The following is a 17226-nucleotide window of genomic DNA, read 5'->3' as shown; positions in this document are numbered from 1 at the left end:
AAATGTATAATATAGTAAGGTGGTGATAGTAATATGTTTTTGTGTAATCTTCTAACCAAAATTTAACATAAAAATTCATGGTGATAACTCTATCATTCGAAAGTGAATGGTTTCACTTTGCACCTTTTCACTGCGAAAGATTACTATTGTGTAGAGGAAAGTAGTACCGTCGTTAGTCACATTTAATTCCTCTCTTGTCAGTTGGGACTTCAAACCCAGCTACACAGTTCAGCAAAAATATCAATTAAACAATAACTAATTAAATAGATAGTAATACCCTAATTTTCTCTCTTCTCTCTCCTGTGTGACTTCAAACCCACCTTACTATTAATCTAAAATCCGGGGATGAGCCGCCTCCTCTCAACTTTTTTTCTCTCTTCTCTCTTCTCGCCCATAAAACCCTAATTTTCAACCTAGGGGCTACCACCACCCTTTTGGGCGGTGGTAAGCCCCCTTTTCTCCTTTTGTTACTAGTTTTTTTATATTTATGTTTCTAATAAATTTTAGTCTCTCTCTAATGGAGAGTTTTTCTACCCATATATTGGGTTTTATCTCTCTCCATGTGAGAGTTTGGAGATGTTTTTGGATTTTTGTGTAATTCTAGATGTTAATTTGTTGATCGAAATTTGTGCGGAGTTGCAACAGATGTCAAGACTTCATTTACAATCAATTGAATTAAATCCAGTTCTACTTCAAAACTACAAAAGATCGACCGACCCCCTTGCAGAAGGCTGTATCAGACAGCGATGTAAGAGACGAGGGTGTTCAGAAGTGTTATATCTACTCAACGATCGTGGTTTTATCATATTAGAATTGTATTTATTTCATTTTGATATGTATTTTTTAGTTTCTACTTCTATTGTAGATGTCGTATGACTTTGAATCAATGAATTAATTTTATTTTCAAAAAAAAAAATTAAATAGATAGTAATAAATCCACACTAATTATAAGGCAGTTAAATCTTTTTTTTTTTTTTTTGATAAGGAGAGAAAAAAAGTTAAATCCTTTCTTTAATTTTCCTTCCCCATCCATAGTGCACAGAAACTTATCAACGATGTCTTAGCCTAGTAATTAAGATTGTAATTAAGATTGAGGTGCTGTGAACGAGAGTTCACAAGTTCGAATCCCCCTCTCCTTATTTGTACTGCCTTTATGACTCATATGGATAAAAAAATAGAGAAAGAAACTTTACGTGGGATTCTTTAATTTGGATATTTATTTCTAAGATAATGATACAGTAGTCCACAATAATTAAGCTCCAACATCATCATTAGTCATACGCATAATGCTAATCCTGTTGCCAATTTTTTGACTTCGGCAAATTTGTTCCAATCCATATTCGGAAAAGATGTTTTACAGATAAGATGTAGTTGTGTTCCAATTTCCAAACAAGGCTCTTTCTACGAGTACTCCTCGCTCTCAAGCTATATTATTGGGCAATGCTATATCTACCCAGTAGGTAGTTATCCACTAGAAATTAAAAAACTATTAGAACTGATGAATTGAATTCCACTATTTATTCATTTCTATTAGTAGTGGGTTGTTGACCCAGTGGGTAGATAAAGTTTTTCCCTATATTATTCAAACTCTTAGCTTCATCTTACCACAGATATCAATGTCAGATTCTTGACTCTCTGAATGTATATGGACAATTTGACACGTCTTATGCCCAAATCACAGAAATTTCTTATAATATAGACAAATAAGACACTTGAACACCAACCTATATCCAGCATGAATACTCAAGTCCCAAAAACATCGCCTGAAAGTCCCTACAGCTTTACCCGCTGGATCGCCACCAATTGGCACCACCACCCCTGAATTCTTTCTCCCTCTTATAATACCACTGATGAGAAAGTTGCCGAAGTCCCTTACTCTGCCTATTTCTATCCATGATGGAGTAGCACTAACAAATGTACTCCACCTACGCCACCGACCCTAACATTCCACCACCTCAGTTGGTCCTGCATCAGCAACAGAGGCAGCTAATTGTGTGAGAGACGGATAACTTCAGTCACCAGTGAATTAACATTGACATCTTGAAATACAGGGAAAGATAAGAGGGGGTATTCTAGTCTTTCAATATGATGAGGGAGGGTTGGCTACCAACTGGTTGGCAGCCAACCAACCCAATTCTTCTCCAGTATCCACTCCACATCTGTAGTCATTCAGCTTCAGATAACTCAAATCAGTAGAGCATCATGACACCTCTTTCATCGAAAAGAGCATTAGTGATGTGAAGTTATAAACCTACCTTTCACTCACTTAGAAGATAAAGACACAGTGATTGAATGACCTAAAATTTTCCCTGGACATTATCACTATTGGGAGGAGATTTCAGGATTAAAGGTCAGTAGGTAACACCAGGGGGTAAGTAGAAGTATTATCAATTTACCCCTACTTTTAGGCTTAAAGCAACAAACGACCTTTACCACAAGTTCCAAACTCGTCGTAGATTTGTCGTGTCAAGATACTGGCAAAATCTAAAACTGGTCCAAGTCAAGAGAAAGGGGAACTAATCAGTTTATTGTTTTGTTCTTTTCTTTGGACAGGCATATACCATAATACTATGTCAAGCCACCATTGATTGGTAAGTCCCTCCTAATTCTCCCTATAAATATTCATCAAGGCCAGATATTGGACAACAAAATTCAGACGTAACAACCACCCTACTAACATCACCATCTCGAGAGCAAACAGAGATAAAAGTTCTCAGCACATCTACTTGATCTCTTGCGAACATGGCGAATTCATGGCTCTACTTCGTTTCCTCTCTGGTTGCAGCTCTGTCAATCTCAAACCTCCACATGAGCTTTGCAGCCTGGCATCTTCTACAAGCACCCCCTCAGCTACCAGCAATCCCAAACCTAAGACAGTTCAATTTACCACCAATTCCAGGAATATTTTCCAGCCTGCCCAAGCCCACAACCCTGCCAAAGCCTATAAACACTCCACTGCTGCCAACAATCCCAAACCTCTCACAGCTAACTTTGCCATCATTTCCAGAAACTTTTTCCAGCCTGCACAAGCCCACAACCCGGCCAAAGCCTATAAACACTCCACTGCTGCCAACTATCCCAAACCCAATGCAATTAAATTTGCCACCATTTCCAGAATTTTTTTCCAGCCTACCTAAGCACACAACGCTGCCACCACTGCCCGCCAGTCTACCATCTCTGCCTGCTCCTCCAAAGGCCTCTTTCCCGCCACTGCCATCCATACCCTCTGCCCCTAAAGTCACAATGCCTACTGCTCCGCGCAGCAATCCCAAAGTACCTTCAGTTACAGAACCTCCATCCCAGTAACTGTAGAGTCTATGACTACCTTCCCAATATATCCTCTGATATTTGGGATCCTATCAGTTCATAGTTAGTCCTCATCATTTGAGTTTGATCCTTCAGTCAGAAGTCACAGTACCGCAGATGACCATATAAGCAGTATTGATAGTGAGAGGATTTTGAATTATATAAATCTATTCAATATATAATATGTACTAATAAAACATTCCCTCTGTCAGCTAATAAGTCGTACAGTTTCATAATTTGGCTATTTTGAAATAAACAAAACATCCTTAAACTGTTTGTGGTTTCTCTCTAAATTTCTGCTCATCACATAGGCAGACTCTAATCGCTCTTTACCTCTTGGATCACCACATGGGTCTCCATAATATCAATATGCATGTCACATCCTAATGTTTCACCGATCAGTGGACAGAGGGAGTGTATATATTTCATAATTTGCATGAAACATGTGACGATTTGATTCAATTCACATATTGGCTTCTAATTCACAAAAGAAATACAACCATAAAATGGTATTCATAGAATAATGACAAACAAGCTGAAAAAAGATGTGACAGATTAAGAATGTGAACGATTCTATTTGTGTCAAAGAGTTCGAATTAGTACTACTTAGGTATAAAAAACATGAAACACAGCCCACCACCTACTTAACTACTGCTCAGAGGCATTAGTATGATCTATATAACAAATATGGACCCCAAGTGACCAAAAGGCAAGACCTAGCTTTAATTATACATTTCATCAATGACGTACGTGATACAAAAACGTGTTCTCTATGCCATAAGTGACTTAGGGCCTTGACATATAGCAATCAATCTTGGGTTTCGATGTCTTCCACAATCACACAAGCCATGTGGCGCCAACTCTCAACCTTGGAAGGATTGCTAGGTCAGCCAAAACAATTTGGGATTCTATACAATGTAAGTCATTATGACCAATATGAACCCCATAGACCGTCATACTAGGAGGTTGCTTCGAAGTTGACCAAAATTCCTAATAACAATTTCTTGAATTTTCCTAATGATAAACAAGTAGGACACATGACAGATTAGGAACAAGAACAGATCTATTTTGGTCTCAAAGCATTCAATTTACAACCAACCTAGGAATGTTTGCAAGGTTAGCCTTAAAGAATATGAACCTGACACACTAGGAGGCTGCCCAAAAGCTGACGACATTACTTAATGATATTTTCTCAAAGAATCCCAAATGATTTGAAAATGGTGAACAACCATGGTGAAGGCCTCTGTTAAGGTAATTGCTTCATTGATAATTGGTATACAAATTCTAACTAGACATTAGGGGATAATTCATGGGTTTGACATATCATATAATCCTAACATGATTTTCATGTTATGACTGATTTTGGCATCAACTCTATGCAAAGTTCTATACAACAATTCATTGCTTCTAAATCTCAGAAACAAGTAAGCACACACAGAGAGATGTACCCACAAGGGCCATAACTCAGGAATCATTTTTTTGGACTCCAAAACAGCAGCAAAAAGGTTTCCTACATGTATCAATGTAAGGCAGATGCTACACGAAAAGCTCAGAAGAATCAGTTACCCCTGATATCCGAATCAGTTACAAGAACACAGAGAAACACTGTAAGCATCTATGTTTATCCCATTCCCCAAACTGGCCAGGCATTCTACATTGCTGTTACCCCTGATTATGAACCTGTTATCAGGTACCAATTACCATTATACCAAAAGCTTTCTAGCCTGATATCTTTAGAATACACCTACAAATCAAACATAACCAAGACCAAGTTTTTTTCCTGATGCCAGCAGTAATAATCTACTTCAAAGAGGATCCCCCCCCCCCCCCAATATCAAACTCAAGCATCCTTTAAATACCAAATATGATTTTCCTGCCATTGCCTCCCAACCCACTGCCTACAATGCAAGCAACCACCAACATGCCACAGCCGATGGCGCAGCCATAAATGCCTACCAGCCCAGCGCTGAAGCCCTTAACTCTGCCACCACTCCCAATTTCCCCTCTGCCAAAGCCCAGTTCCGTCAATACAATCTGTTCCTAAGATCACATTACCTCTTTTACTGACTGTCCTACCACTCTGACCACTATTCCTGTACTCCTATAATTCCTTCCATCGTGAGACCTCCATCCCAGTTATTAAGAGTCCCCACATTCATTCCCTATATATGGTCCTCTACTATTTACTTTGTTTTATGAACTTTATCAGGTTGCTAAATGGGTTTGTTAAAGTCACAAGTCTCATCAAGGTGGATAACAAGGAGCTCTATTCTTGTTTCCAAGTCTTAGTAGTGACAGGTTGCTTGTATGGTTTGTAATGACTCTCTATTGCTGGAGCACAAAATTTTATTTCCCCTATAAATCCATCAATAAAGAATACAACCAATATTTTCAAACCTGTATATTTTTCTACTTACAAGCACAGCAAAAGCACTGTTATAGGACAATAGGAATGCACTTCCCAAAAGCTAGCTCAAGAGGAGGAGAGCCCATTGTCCTATATAAACCACACACCAACCTCCCATACGGTCGATGTGGGATCCTTTCCCTGGGTCAGTCCATAACATTCGTCCCCCCATAAGGACCAACGTCCTCGTTGTTCACGGCCATGTTGGTCACGGCTGGCTGGTTCCAGGCCACCACTCTGTGGGTCACCACTCCGAGGTTTGGCTCTGATACCATTGTTATAGGACAATAGGAATGCACTTCCCAAAAGCTAGCTCAAGAGGAGGAGAGCCCATTGTCCTATATAAACCACACACCAACCTCCCATACGGTCGATGTGGGATCCTTTCCCTGGGTCAGTCCATAACAAGCACCTACTGCGGAACCCTGCTACTAGCAGGCCAGAGGAGGTGAAGATGCAAGCAACCTTGGCAACTGACCCAGCCTATATCAAGTCAATATAGATGATTAAATAGAATATGGTTAAAACATGTTGATACTCATAATCTGCAGTAAATAGCAAAAGCAACACATGCAGCAATCAAAAATTACAAGTCTAAACTCCACACAAGCAAAAGAAGAGACAAAGATAAGCAAGGAATAAAAGTGATTTCTATTAATGCAAAAGAAAAGATGCATGGCAAAACAATTATAGAGTGTTTTACAAGGAGTGATAGCATAAATCTCTGACATATACTCAGATAACTTGTGTTTATGAGAAGATGGCCGATAAAATTTGCCAATTAATCTGAACAAATTAAACTACATGCAAGCAAACTCATCCACTAAGCCCCACCATCCCATGTCACCAAATCTACAGACATTGACAAAACTTCCTCATTCCACCTAAATCAACATTTACAAAGCTACTTAATAACATTAACATTCAGATAATGTGTAAACAGTAACTGCAATATTCCTATTTTGCAGAGAATACTTCATTTGCTTATGCAACTTCTAAGATAAAATCAAGAACAAAAACAAAGGAGTTCTGCTGTAAAAGCTTAGATGTCTAATGAACTAAGCTACGTCAAACCTATCCATGAAGAAGTACAAGAAGTTTTCCTACCAGGCTACCACACACCGGACAACAAGATATCCCACAGTTTACAACAAGTTTATGAGGGTATTAGAGCTTCTATAATTGGCTGTAAGTTGACAAAGCGGATGAAGTAGAACTTCCTTCCAGGCGTAAATTCTCATTGAATAAGAAAATGTACATATTTAATTTTTAAGTTGAGATTTTTCTCTTACAGTCAGCCTAAAAGGCTTTGATCAGGAAGTTCATTTCTGAAAAAAATAGCAAAATAAAAAAAGCCTGTCATGTTGTTCATCAATTTGACTTAAGTGTACTAAAGAAAATCATTTCAATATCGTACATAAGGAAGTCAAGATCTAGATAGCTATTGTCTCCAAATCATCAACAATAAGTTCTACATCGAAACCCATCAAAACACTCTGCAGTCTTCACATAAGCAAGAATTACTATGATATTCTGCAGTCTGCACATAAGCAATACAAATAAAGAGTTCACACGCCATCAGGTAATATCAGATCCCAACAATGGCTACTTCATCTTATATTCAAATACTTGATCTAATCTTATATCATTTCTCCATCAATTTTTAGTTCTCAAGTACTCGGATCAGCTATTGAACCCTGCGATCTTTTGCAAACATTCCTCCAATTCCACTTTCCTGTGGCCTACTGTTCCTTAAATGAAGATAACCAACCTCTAGCTCAAGATGTGTCATCAATGTCAAAGCTATATTCCTCAACACGCAATGTGTTATCTCCACTCCTAATTTCCCCTGCCAGCAATGTCAGTTAGCTGCCAGCCTCCATCACTAAAGCTGCTACATGGCCACATTCTAGCTCCATCAACTCTGCTAAAGCCCACTAGTATTCATACCACTGACCACCTCTCCACCTTGCCATTAAAGGCCACTTTGCCACCATTAAGAAGCACACTGCACAGTTCCCTATCCCTCCCCAATACACCATTCCAATGAGCAGTGAGTTTCTAATCTCCCCCCCCCCCAGACCTCAACAGACCATTCCATCCATGCCTTCTGCAGCTAAGAAAACACAGCCTTCTCTGACAGCTATGCTCAGTGTTCCTGTAAGCTAGGTCGCACATAGACGGATACGGGTACGGATACGGGTACGGGGACAGAAAACGGCGAGATTTTGAAATTTTAGGAAAGGGTACGCGTACCCATACAGGATACGTATCATATCGGGTACGGGTACGGGTACGAGTACGTGACCTAGAAGAAGTACCCATGCTACATAGCTTGTAAGCAAGTCAACATCTCAGCAAAACCATCTCTTGCACCACCTCCATACTAGCATATGAAGGCCAACTCTCTCTTTTTAACAAGCATCATACTAATTTTACAAAATTCAATGCTGGATTTTGTTTCACATTTGTTATGCTTGATGCATAGCAGCTTATATGGTTTGTAAAGCTCCATTATAGTTTTGGCCCATAGTCTGGTGATCTTGTTAAAAAAAAGAGTCAAAATGACCATTCTTCTTTCTCCTATTTCTAAGAGTCTGTAACTTCTATCAACGTTGACACTAAATTTTCTATGATGTAGGCATAAGTCTGGACTAAATAAAAAGTGTGGGAAACAGAGAAGAGAGACACATGGAGGAAAGAATGGGAGAAAATTATATTCATATCAAACTAAATGTATGTACATGTAAACTATATTGAAAGGTGTGGCAATAACCACGTATATGAAAACCCGATACATACCAGCTGGTAGCGGCTCATAGCAAAATAGAACATCGATGCATGATGATTATCTAGTAGCTCATAGCCTCATACTGAAAGAGAATAGTGATACAACCAGCAATTTTTCTGCTCAAGCATAATAAGTCAATGCACTTTTCAACCTTGCCATTTCAGTGCTTAAAAAAGACTATATCTCTGCCACAACTAGCTTTAACAGCATCTTCTAGACTGTCAACTTTGTCAAAATCCATCTTAAAAGTCACCATCGTTGTATCATCTTTACCAGTTTCATAATCTTGTTTGACATCTGCTGCTTGAAAGGATTGGAGCTGTCCGAAAGAAGAATGAGTCAAATATAACCATAAAAAATTGATAAGAAATGCAAAGCTTTTCTATGTATGCAAAACTAGATACTTTGTATTATTAATGAACTAAACCTTTTGCATTCACGTGATTTAGCATTTCTAACAAACAATTAGAGCAAAATGGATTAAATTCACCTGACTATAAGTAGCAAGGAATGAGACATAATATTGACAGTAAAGCTCACCTGATGGTACAGAAGCCCCAAGAGATCGAAGGAAACCTCTACACCCATAGGAACCTACAATCAAATATATTCATTAAGATAAAACTTAAATGTGAGCCAAAATTTCCTCATGTTTCAGCATACCAGATGCGTTATAAATTTCCCAAGCATATCAAAAATCTACTTCTATATGGGTTTCACCTGCACTTTAAAGTGCGAAAATGAAGAGCATATATCTTATAAACAAACATAATATTGTTACTTTTGATTTCACTAAACAAGTCGTCGCATTTTTCAAGCACTCTGATGTGACCCCACCATAAGCTCTAACAAGCCCTCCAGTACCTAATTTGATACCACCAAAATACCTGTTATTCCATTAAAAGAAACAATCTGAGAGCCTCGATCTATATAAACGACATATCATCTGAATGCCTCCAAGGCTCCAACAAACAAGCGAGAGCATATTGATAACCATAATGTTCAGCATTAAGAAGCATAATTACCGTATTACAACCACCATGACTCTATCAATACCCGAGGAAGCAATAGCTGAATATATAGGCTTGCCAGCAGTACTCGACGGCTCACCATCATCACTACATCGATATTGATCTCCAATCTATATGAAAATAGCAACAATCATGCACTCTTTCTTAATCAATGTAGTAAATGCAGCATCACAATCTCATAAAGAACTTCATAAGATCAATTCTTAAATCTAATCATCAAACTTGGCAAATACAACATCCAAGTATTAGTTCCACCATAACACATTCAACTTGACGTTCATGCATGCTATAACAAACGCAATAAAGCAATTAACGTGGTTCACTAACAATGTGTTAGCTACATCTACCGACACAAGAGAAGCGTTCTACTATCGACCCCCGTGCTTGGTTAATCCTAGCGCCATATAATTCTATCCATGCTTCAACAATACAATTACAACAAGTTAGAAATTTCTTAAATTAGGGATATACAATATAGTAGTACCTTATAAGCCCAACAATTGTGAGAAGCGCGATTATCTCGCACCTAATAACACAAATCAAAATCAAACAAAACCTAAGAATTCATTCATCCAATGCAAAAACAAACTAAAAATCAAATAAAATTCGAAAAAAAATCACCTCGGAAAGAAAGGAATTCGCAGATTGTTCCTTGTAAACTGGAGCAGCAATGGCGATGAATTTGCTCTTTTTAATCTCTTTCTCAAAAGTTACTCTCTCAGCTAGGGTTTTGAAAGCTCCACTGCCATGGCTGCTGCTGCTACTACTACTGGAAGTAATCATGGTGGATTTACTTCTTTTCGTAAAAACTGATGAAATTGAGAAAGAGAGGAAGAAAGTAACAGAGATGCGACGATTTTTCACCAAATTAAGATTGTAATTGGAAAGATGATGATGGAAATTTGATGAGATTGTGGAATTTGCCAGAATTGCGTGAACTTGCATTGAAATTCGATTGTTTTTGGGTGTTTTGATTTTTGATACTAATAGTGTTGGTGAACGTGGTCAGTTGAGAGGAATAGGAACACTTTCTATTTTGATACTAACATTCATCACTTCATTTTTTTAATTTTTCAATTTGTTTGGTAGAAGGAATTTGGAAGGAAAGGAAAGGAAGTGGAAGGAAATTTATTACTTTCCAATGTTTGGTTCATTAAAAAAAAATTAAGTGAAAGGAAATGGGAGGAATTGGAAGTAAAGACTCTTTAATAAAATATCACTTTTCTTTCCTCCCAAAAGCGGGGAATTCGGAAGGAAAGAGAAAATTTATACCAAACATGGGAAATTAAGGTTTTTTTCCTTTCTCTTCCATTCTTTTCCTTTCTCTTCCCTTCCTTTCTCTTCCCTTTCTTTCCTTTACTAAAGATGAACCAAACACATTGTTTAGTAATTTTTGATAAACAATAACAAAATTATTGTAATCGGGATCCTACTTTGGATCGTAGGGGCTGGTAGAATCGAATCGGTGGGATCGGATCGTAGTATCGTAAGATCCTACAATTCGGTGAAATAGATATAATTATACTAAAATATGGTGAGAACCTCATATTAAAAATTTACACATATTAATAATGATTTTCTTAGTTAGCAAATGATGATAGTTTTTCAATACAATAAGATTGAAGTTACATGCGATCAAAATCTAATAGGAGAAATATAATATGTGAAATTATTTATGATTTTTATATGGTAGGATCGGATCGTAGAGTCGTAGGATCGTAGAATCGTGTTAAGATCCTACCATGTGATTTTTTGTGGTTGAGCAGGATCGAAAGATCCTACAAAATTAAGATCCTACGTAGGATCGGGATCGATGAGGTCCTCCAGGATCGTAAAATCGTAGAATCATAAGATTCGGATCGGGATTTTGACAACAATGAGACCAACATATTATTTTTAGTTGTTAAATGTATTAGGAATTTAGGATCTTTGATACTAATACACTGTACATTCTTCGTTAAAGTTGCACAATTATAATGGGATATTCTGAAACATCTAATTATACTCCTTCCGTCCAAAAATATAGTTCCCGTTTCTATTTTGGGAATCAAATTTTAAAAACTTTGACCAAATATTCTTACTAATATATACAAAAAAAACATATTCATGAAAGGTCTTGTTAGATTCGTCTCAATGTGTAAATTCGTAATATTAACTTTTTATATTTTTTACTAATAAGAAATAGAAGATATCATAGATCAAATGTACGTCTTAGAGACTGTGCAAAATCAAATGAGAACTATATTTTGAGACAAAGGGAGTTTTTGTTTGTTGCATTCACCTGTTAGTCGACCAATCTACAAATTTGTTCTCCTATTTGTAGCAATTAATAAATTAAGATGACCTTTAAATCACGTTTTATAACCAACTTCATGCAATAAGAAGTACTTGGCTATCCATGAATACAAGTATATGTGAGTGCAATTGCCACCAAGGTGTAAGATTTTTTAAGGCAAACTTAGTTATCCATAAGACCATAACTCATTTGCTCCATTAACTTATTGATCTTTCGATCTAGATGAATGTAGCTTATTAATAAGAGTTCATAGGCAGTGGCGGATGTACTGTTGGTCACGTGACCAACTAATATTCCAAAAAAAAAAAAAAAATTTGAAGCGTTTTCTGATTCTCACACGCTCACCCAGACCACTTCCTCTTTCTCATTCGCGAAACCCTAAGTCTTCCGTACATCAGTAGTATTGAGCGCGCACCGACGCCGCAACCGGAATTATATTTTGCCGGTGAGTTTGTCGACGCCGCAGCTCAGTCGAGTCGCACAGTAGCAGCGCCACCACATTAGCAGCGGTACTCAGTCGAGACTCGAGCCGAGTCGCACTGTCGCAGAATCGCATTCGGCCAGTCGCCTCCTCGCAGGTGCCGGTGAATTTGTTTTTTGTTTGATTTTTTTAGGGTTTTGTTCAAATTTTGTGTTGTTTGATTTTGTTTTATTTGATTTTATTAGGGTTTTGTTGTTTCAAAGATTTGTTTGTTTGTTTTCTTAAGGTGTTCAGAGAGATTTTAGGCATTGTTGTATCGTTAAAGTGAGTTGAGTTTGGTTGTTTTCGTGTAAGATTAGAGGTAAAAGTCTTTAGCTCGGCGGTTACATTGATGAAGTTAGTGATAGAAATGGGAGTCAATCTGGAAGAAATAAAAGGATGCGGAGGTTCGGCAATCACATTTGATGTAGGTGCATCTGCTTCAGCAAACAGGACATTGTTTTTTGTAGCAGAAGGCGGGCGACAGCAGGCGGCAGGGGCGGCAAACTTCAGGTATTCTTCTCATTCAACCTTATTAATCTTTGATTAATCGCTTCTTCAATTATTCTTCATTGAATCATTGTTGGGTTGTAAGTTGTTGCTGAAAATTGATGTGTATTTGTGTATTTTTGTCAATTTGATTTCATTAGGATTTAGGATTTGATTGTATTTTGATTTGGGAATTATATTAGGATGCCAAATTGACAAATGATTGTGTATTTATGTATTTTTGTCAATTGGATTTCATTACGATTGTGGTGTGAATTGTGATTTAGGAGTTATATAGGATGCGAAATTGACAAATGATTGTGTATTATAAATCGATATCAAAATATGAAAACTTGTCGAGAACAATTGTAATATTTTCTAAGTACTATTTGGTTGTAAGAAGTACTATTTTTAGGTACTATTTTATTGTAATATGAACTATTATTAGTCATAAATTGATTTCATTTGAGGTAGTTTTCTTTAAATTCATGGATTATCTTATATGGATACGCGTATCCAAACCCGTACCCGTACCCGTCTCTGTGCAACTTAGTCGGTAGTGACCAACTATTCATATATTCCTGGATCCGCCACTGAATCATAGGTAGTAGTTTTTTTTAGAAAAATATTTAAAATTATAAAGAAGATAGACGAAAAGACTAGCATAGTTGACTTTGAACAATTAATGATTTGAGAAAAACTTTAAACTAAGTTATCTGGACTATCGCGATGGTACAACAACCTTCGATGTTAGGAGTTAACCCGATTGAGATCATATGATGCAAAGTTTAAGTTAAGATTATTATTCAGAAGATTGCTCAAGAAATTGTATCTTTTATACTCCTTGGAGAGACCCACAAGGCTACCTACCAAGCGAACCTATAGGAGGGAGTTCCCAAAAAATGTCTTCAACCTGGGTTGAGGTCACGCGAAAGGAGATATGCTCCCATTCAATTGTCGCCTCATCGACAAATATGTATCATAGCATACATACGTTAAAAAAGAAATTGATATTGTTTATATCGGGTGTACAATAAATTTATTGTCAGACCATGTCAATTTTAACTACAATAGGTTCCTTTTCAAGTCAAAACGATCAATTTTACATAAATAGTAATTTTTAACCTCAAATGAAACTCTTATATATATGTATAAGTAAAAGCGACCTATTTATGACAAAATATTACCCCGAATGACAAACTCCATAACTTTTTATATTAACCGGGTCACTTCTATATAGATTATCATGGAAAAAAGTTATCTCCGCTCTTTTATAAATTATTGTATAGTCGTCATATTGAAATTCTGTGTAAAAAAAATGATTCATAACAAGTATCGAAAAAACTGTCACCTAATACATTTTAGTCCAAACATTACCAATTGAGTAGTCAGGGCTGTATTACAATATCTTGTTTTAAAATCACTGCGTATCAAATAAGAATGTGGCCCATTCCTCAAGAAGAAAAAGAATGTGGCCCATAAATCAATTGGGCCTTTGTTCATTATCCAATATCATAAGACCAAACCCATTTCTTGCCTCTTCATTATGGAAAACCCAAAAAAGTAAAAGAAAAAGGGAGAAAATTCTCCATTCAACAACTCTAGAATTATTTCTTAATTTTTTTTTAGAAAATTTGACATGAATAATCTCAACTTTCATCGGTCTTTTCAAAATAATCCCAACTTTGAATTATTTTAGAATAATCCCAACTTTAAGGTGTACCTTCTCAAAATAATCCGAACTGTTAATTCTCAACGTATTATAGACCTAAAATAGATTAGTGCGGACAAGGAAAAAGATAGTTTGGTTTATTTTGATATGATCCTCTTAAAAATTGGGATTATGTTGAAATAATTTAAAGTTGGGATTATTTTGATAAGACGGGTGAATGTTGGAATTATTCATGTGAAATTTGTCCATTTTTTGTATAAAAAGTAAAGCAAAAAGTTCCTTAAAAAAGAAATAAAATTATGGAAAAGACCATACGATGAGTAGTAGAAGGATAATCAATAATCATACCAATTGACATTAATGTAAGGAAAAAAGAGGTAGAAGATGAAAAGGAATAAAAAGAGGTTATCACGGAATAAAATGAGGTTGGAAGTATATGCAAATGTCAAAGGTTATAAAAATCCGGAAATAATTACATCTTGTTAGAAATGCAAATCATGTTGTTGTAAGTCATAATGGCAAACAATGTAATAATGACAATGACTTTTTAAGGCAAATACCATATAGTTAGTAGGTCCACATATCTTATAACCCTAATTATGTCTTTAAACCAATGTGACATTGAAGGGTTGGATTTCGTTGTTGTCCCCAATCATTTTTGAGGGCCCCCTCAACCCTAGTTGGTTTCTTTCTACTTTCAATTGTTGTGCAATTATTTGAATCACTAAAGATTTTATTTATTTTTTTCAATTTTTGAAAAACAAAAAGTACTCATGAGAAGAGGAAATTAAGGGGCAAAAATAACTTACCAACCGAAACTAGCCAGCCGCCTAAAAAGTGAAAAAGTTACTAATGTCCGTTAAGATTAGAGTGACTAATATTTGATCACACAGCTCTAATTCACAATTTTTTTTTAATAGAATGTTAAATGTCATGAACTTATCTCCAATCACTCGTAAAAATACCATGAGATCTTTCTATACAAATTTTATTATAAGTGGTTTTATCTTGTTAAATATCATAAACTTATATCCAATTACTCGTAAAACAAATGTACATCTAGGAAGGTCTTTGGTATCACCACGGAATATTATATAGCATTATTGAAAATTAAATCTCATACGAGCATTTGTAGTACTATATATATATATGATTATACAAAAAGCCAAAAAGGATTATGATCGTACCATAGTAATAGTATTGAAAAGTGTATTGGTGCTACTAGAAATGATTTGGTGTAATCAGTTAAATACAAGGCTAGTCGGAGGATTAGTAGTAGAGTGTAGTACTCTATGTTGGCTATGTTTCATAGTTATGAAAGCTTATGTTGATACTAGTAAATATGAATGAAGGCTATAAGTCACGGTTTTAGACGTCCTCGGGATCCATGAACCGAATGTCATGGGATGCCTAAAGGGGACATGAAATTGTATATTAAAGACTTCCACAACTTTGAACGGACATAGGAACAACTTTTACGACCGATTCGGATTCATTCTGTGGGTGCACCACAAAATCATAAACGGGTGGTTTGATAGCATTATGGGGGATGGTGCCAAGCATGCGAGATGCATTATAAGTCGTGTCGCACCTCATAGGAAGGTTTTCAGCGAAAAATATGACCGAGCCCGGAATAACTCCAAAACAGTCAAAATTGAAGGCTAACTCACGGTTTTAGACGTCCTCGGGAACCGTGCACCGAATGTCGCGGGATGTCTCGAGGGGACATAGGATGGTATATTAAAGACTTCCACGACATTGAACAGGCGTAAGAACAACTTTTACGACCGTTTCGGGGACATTCCGTGGCTGCATCCTAAAATCATAAATGGGAGGTTTGATGGTATTGTGGGGAAATTCATATAGTGCAAAGCACCCAGGATGCATTATGGATCGTGTTGCACCCCATAGGAAGGTTTTCGGCAAAATACATGACCGGTTCCGGATGAGCGCTAAAACAGTCAAAATTAAAGGCTATAAGTCACGGTTTTAGACGTCCCCGGGACCCGTACACCAAATGTCGTGGGATGTCTTGAGGGAACATGGAATGGTATATTAAGGAATTCCACGACATTGAACAGGTATAAGAACCACTTTTACTACCGTTTCGAGGTCATTCCGTGGCTACACCATAAAATCCTAAATGGGTGGTTTGATGGCATTGTGTGGCAATTCAGATGGTGCAAAGGGTTGGGATGCACTATAAGTCGTGTCGCGCCCCATAAGAAGGTTTTCGACGAAAAATATGATCGGTCTCGAGGGATCCCTAAAACGGTCAACATTTAAGGATATAAGTCACGATTTTAAACGTCCACGGAATCCGTGCACCGAATGTTGTGTGATGCCTCGAGGGTGCATGGGATTGTATATTAAGGACTTTCACGACTTTGAACAGATATAAGAACAACTTTTACGACTGTTTCGGGGCCATGCCGTGGTGCACCACAAAATCATAAATGAGTGATTTGATAGCATTCTGGTGCAATTTAGATGGTGTCAAGCACCCGAAATGCATTATAAGTCGTGTCGTACCCCATAGTAAGGTTTTTCTTAAATGGTCAAAATTAAAGGCTAACGATTTTAGACATCATCGGACCCGTGTACCGAATGTCGTGGGATGCCTCAAGGGGACATGGAATATTATATCAAGGACTTTCACGATTTTGAACGGGGATAAGAACAACTTTTATGACTGTTTCAGGGCCATTCCGTGGCTAACCCCAAAATCATAAAAATGGGTGCTTTGATGGCATTCTGGGGGGAATTCACATGGT

General features: G+C 37.0%; 2 protein-coding genes across 6 annotated transcripts in view; one reads left to right on the top strand and one right to left on the bottom strand.

Moving 5' to 3' along the window:
- Nucleotides 1–17: 17 nt before the first annotated feature.
- On the bottom strand, nt 18–10797 carry LOC104895499 (uncharacterized). 5 transcript variants are annotated; one of them, XR_790303.4, is made up of 7 exons: nt 10157–10794; nt 10020–10061; nt 9530–9645; nt 9286–9391; nt 9045–9098; nt 8516–8823; nt 18–1965 (listed from the first exon to the last, which is right to left on the bottom strand). XR_790303.4 is itself a non-coding variant. In XM_010682027.4 (6 exons), exons 1-6 carry the CDS (start codon nt 10478–10480, stop codon nt 8665–8667), a joined length of 801 nt encoding a protein of 266 aa, XP_010680329.1. In that variant the 5' UTR covers nt 10481–10794; the 3' UTR covers nt 8406–8664. The 5 variants fall into 5 exon arrangements, 2 of the variants coding, with proteins under 2 accessions (XP_010680329.1, XP_057251581.1); XR_790304.4 differs by lacking the exon at nt 18–1965 and adding an exon at nt 5639–6196; XR_790305.4 differs by lacking the exon at nt 18–1965 and adding an exon at nt 7786–7871.
- A 1864-nt stretch (nt 10798–12661) lies between these two features.
- Nucleotides 12662–17226, top strand: part of LOC125498897 (uncharacterized tatC-like protein ymf16) — a 29698-nt gene continuing 25133 nt past the window's right edge. The window contains exon 1 of the mRNA XM_057395658.1: nt 12662–12804. Coding sequence (XP_057251641.1) covers nt 12662–12804 — 143 coding nt within the window. The remainder of the gene's footprint in view (nt 12805–17226) is intronic.

The sequence above is a fragment of the Beta vulgaris genome, chromosome 6 (assembly GCF_026745355.1).
Source record: "Beta vulgaris subsp. vulgaris cultivar EL10 chromosome 6, EL10.2, whole genome shotgun sequence".
NCBI classification, from domain to species: Eukaryota; Viridiplantae; Streptophyta; class Magnoliopsida; order Caryophyllales; family Amaranthaceae; genus Beta; species Beta vulgaris.
The sequence above is the reverse complement of the archived record's forward strand: the minus strand, read 5'-3'. Positions and strand labels throughout refer to the sequence as shown.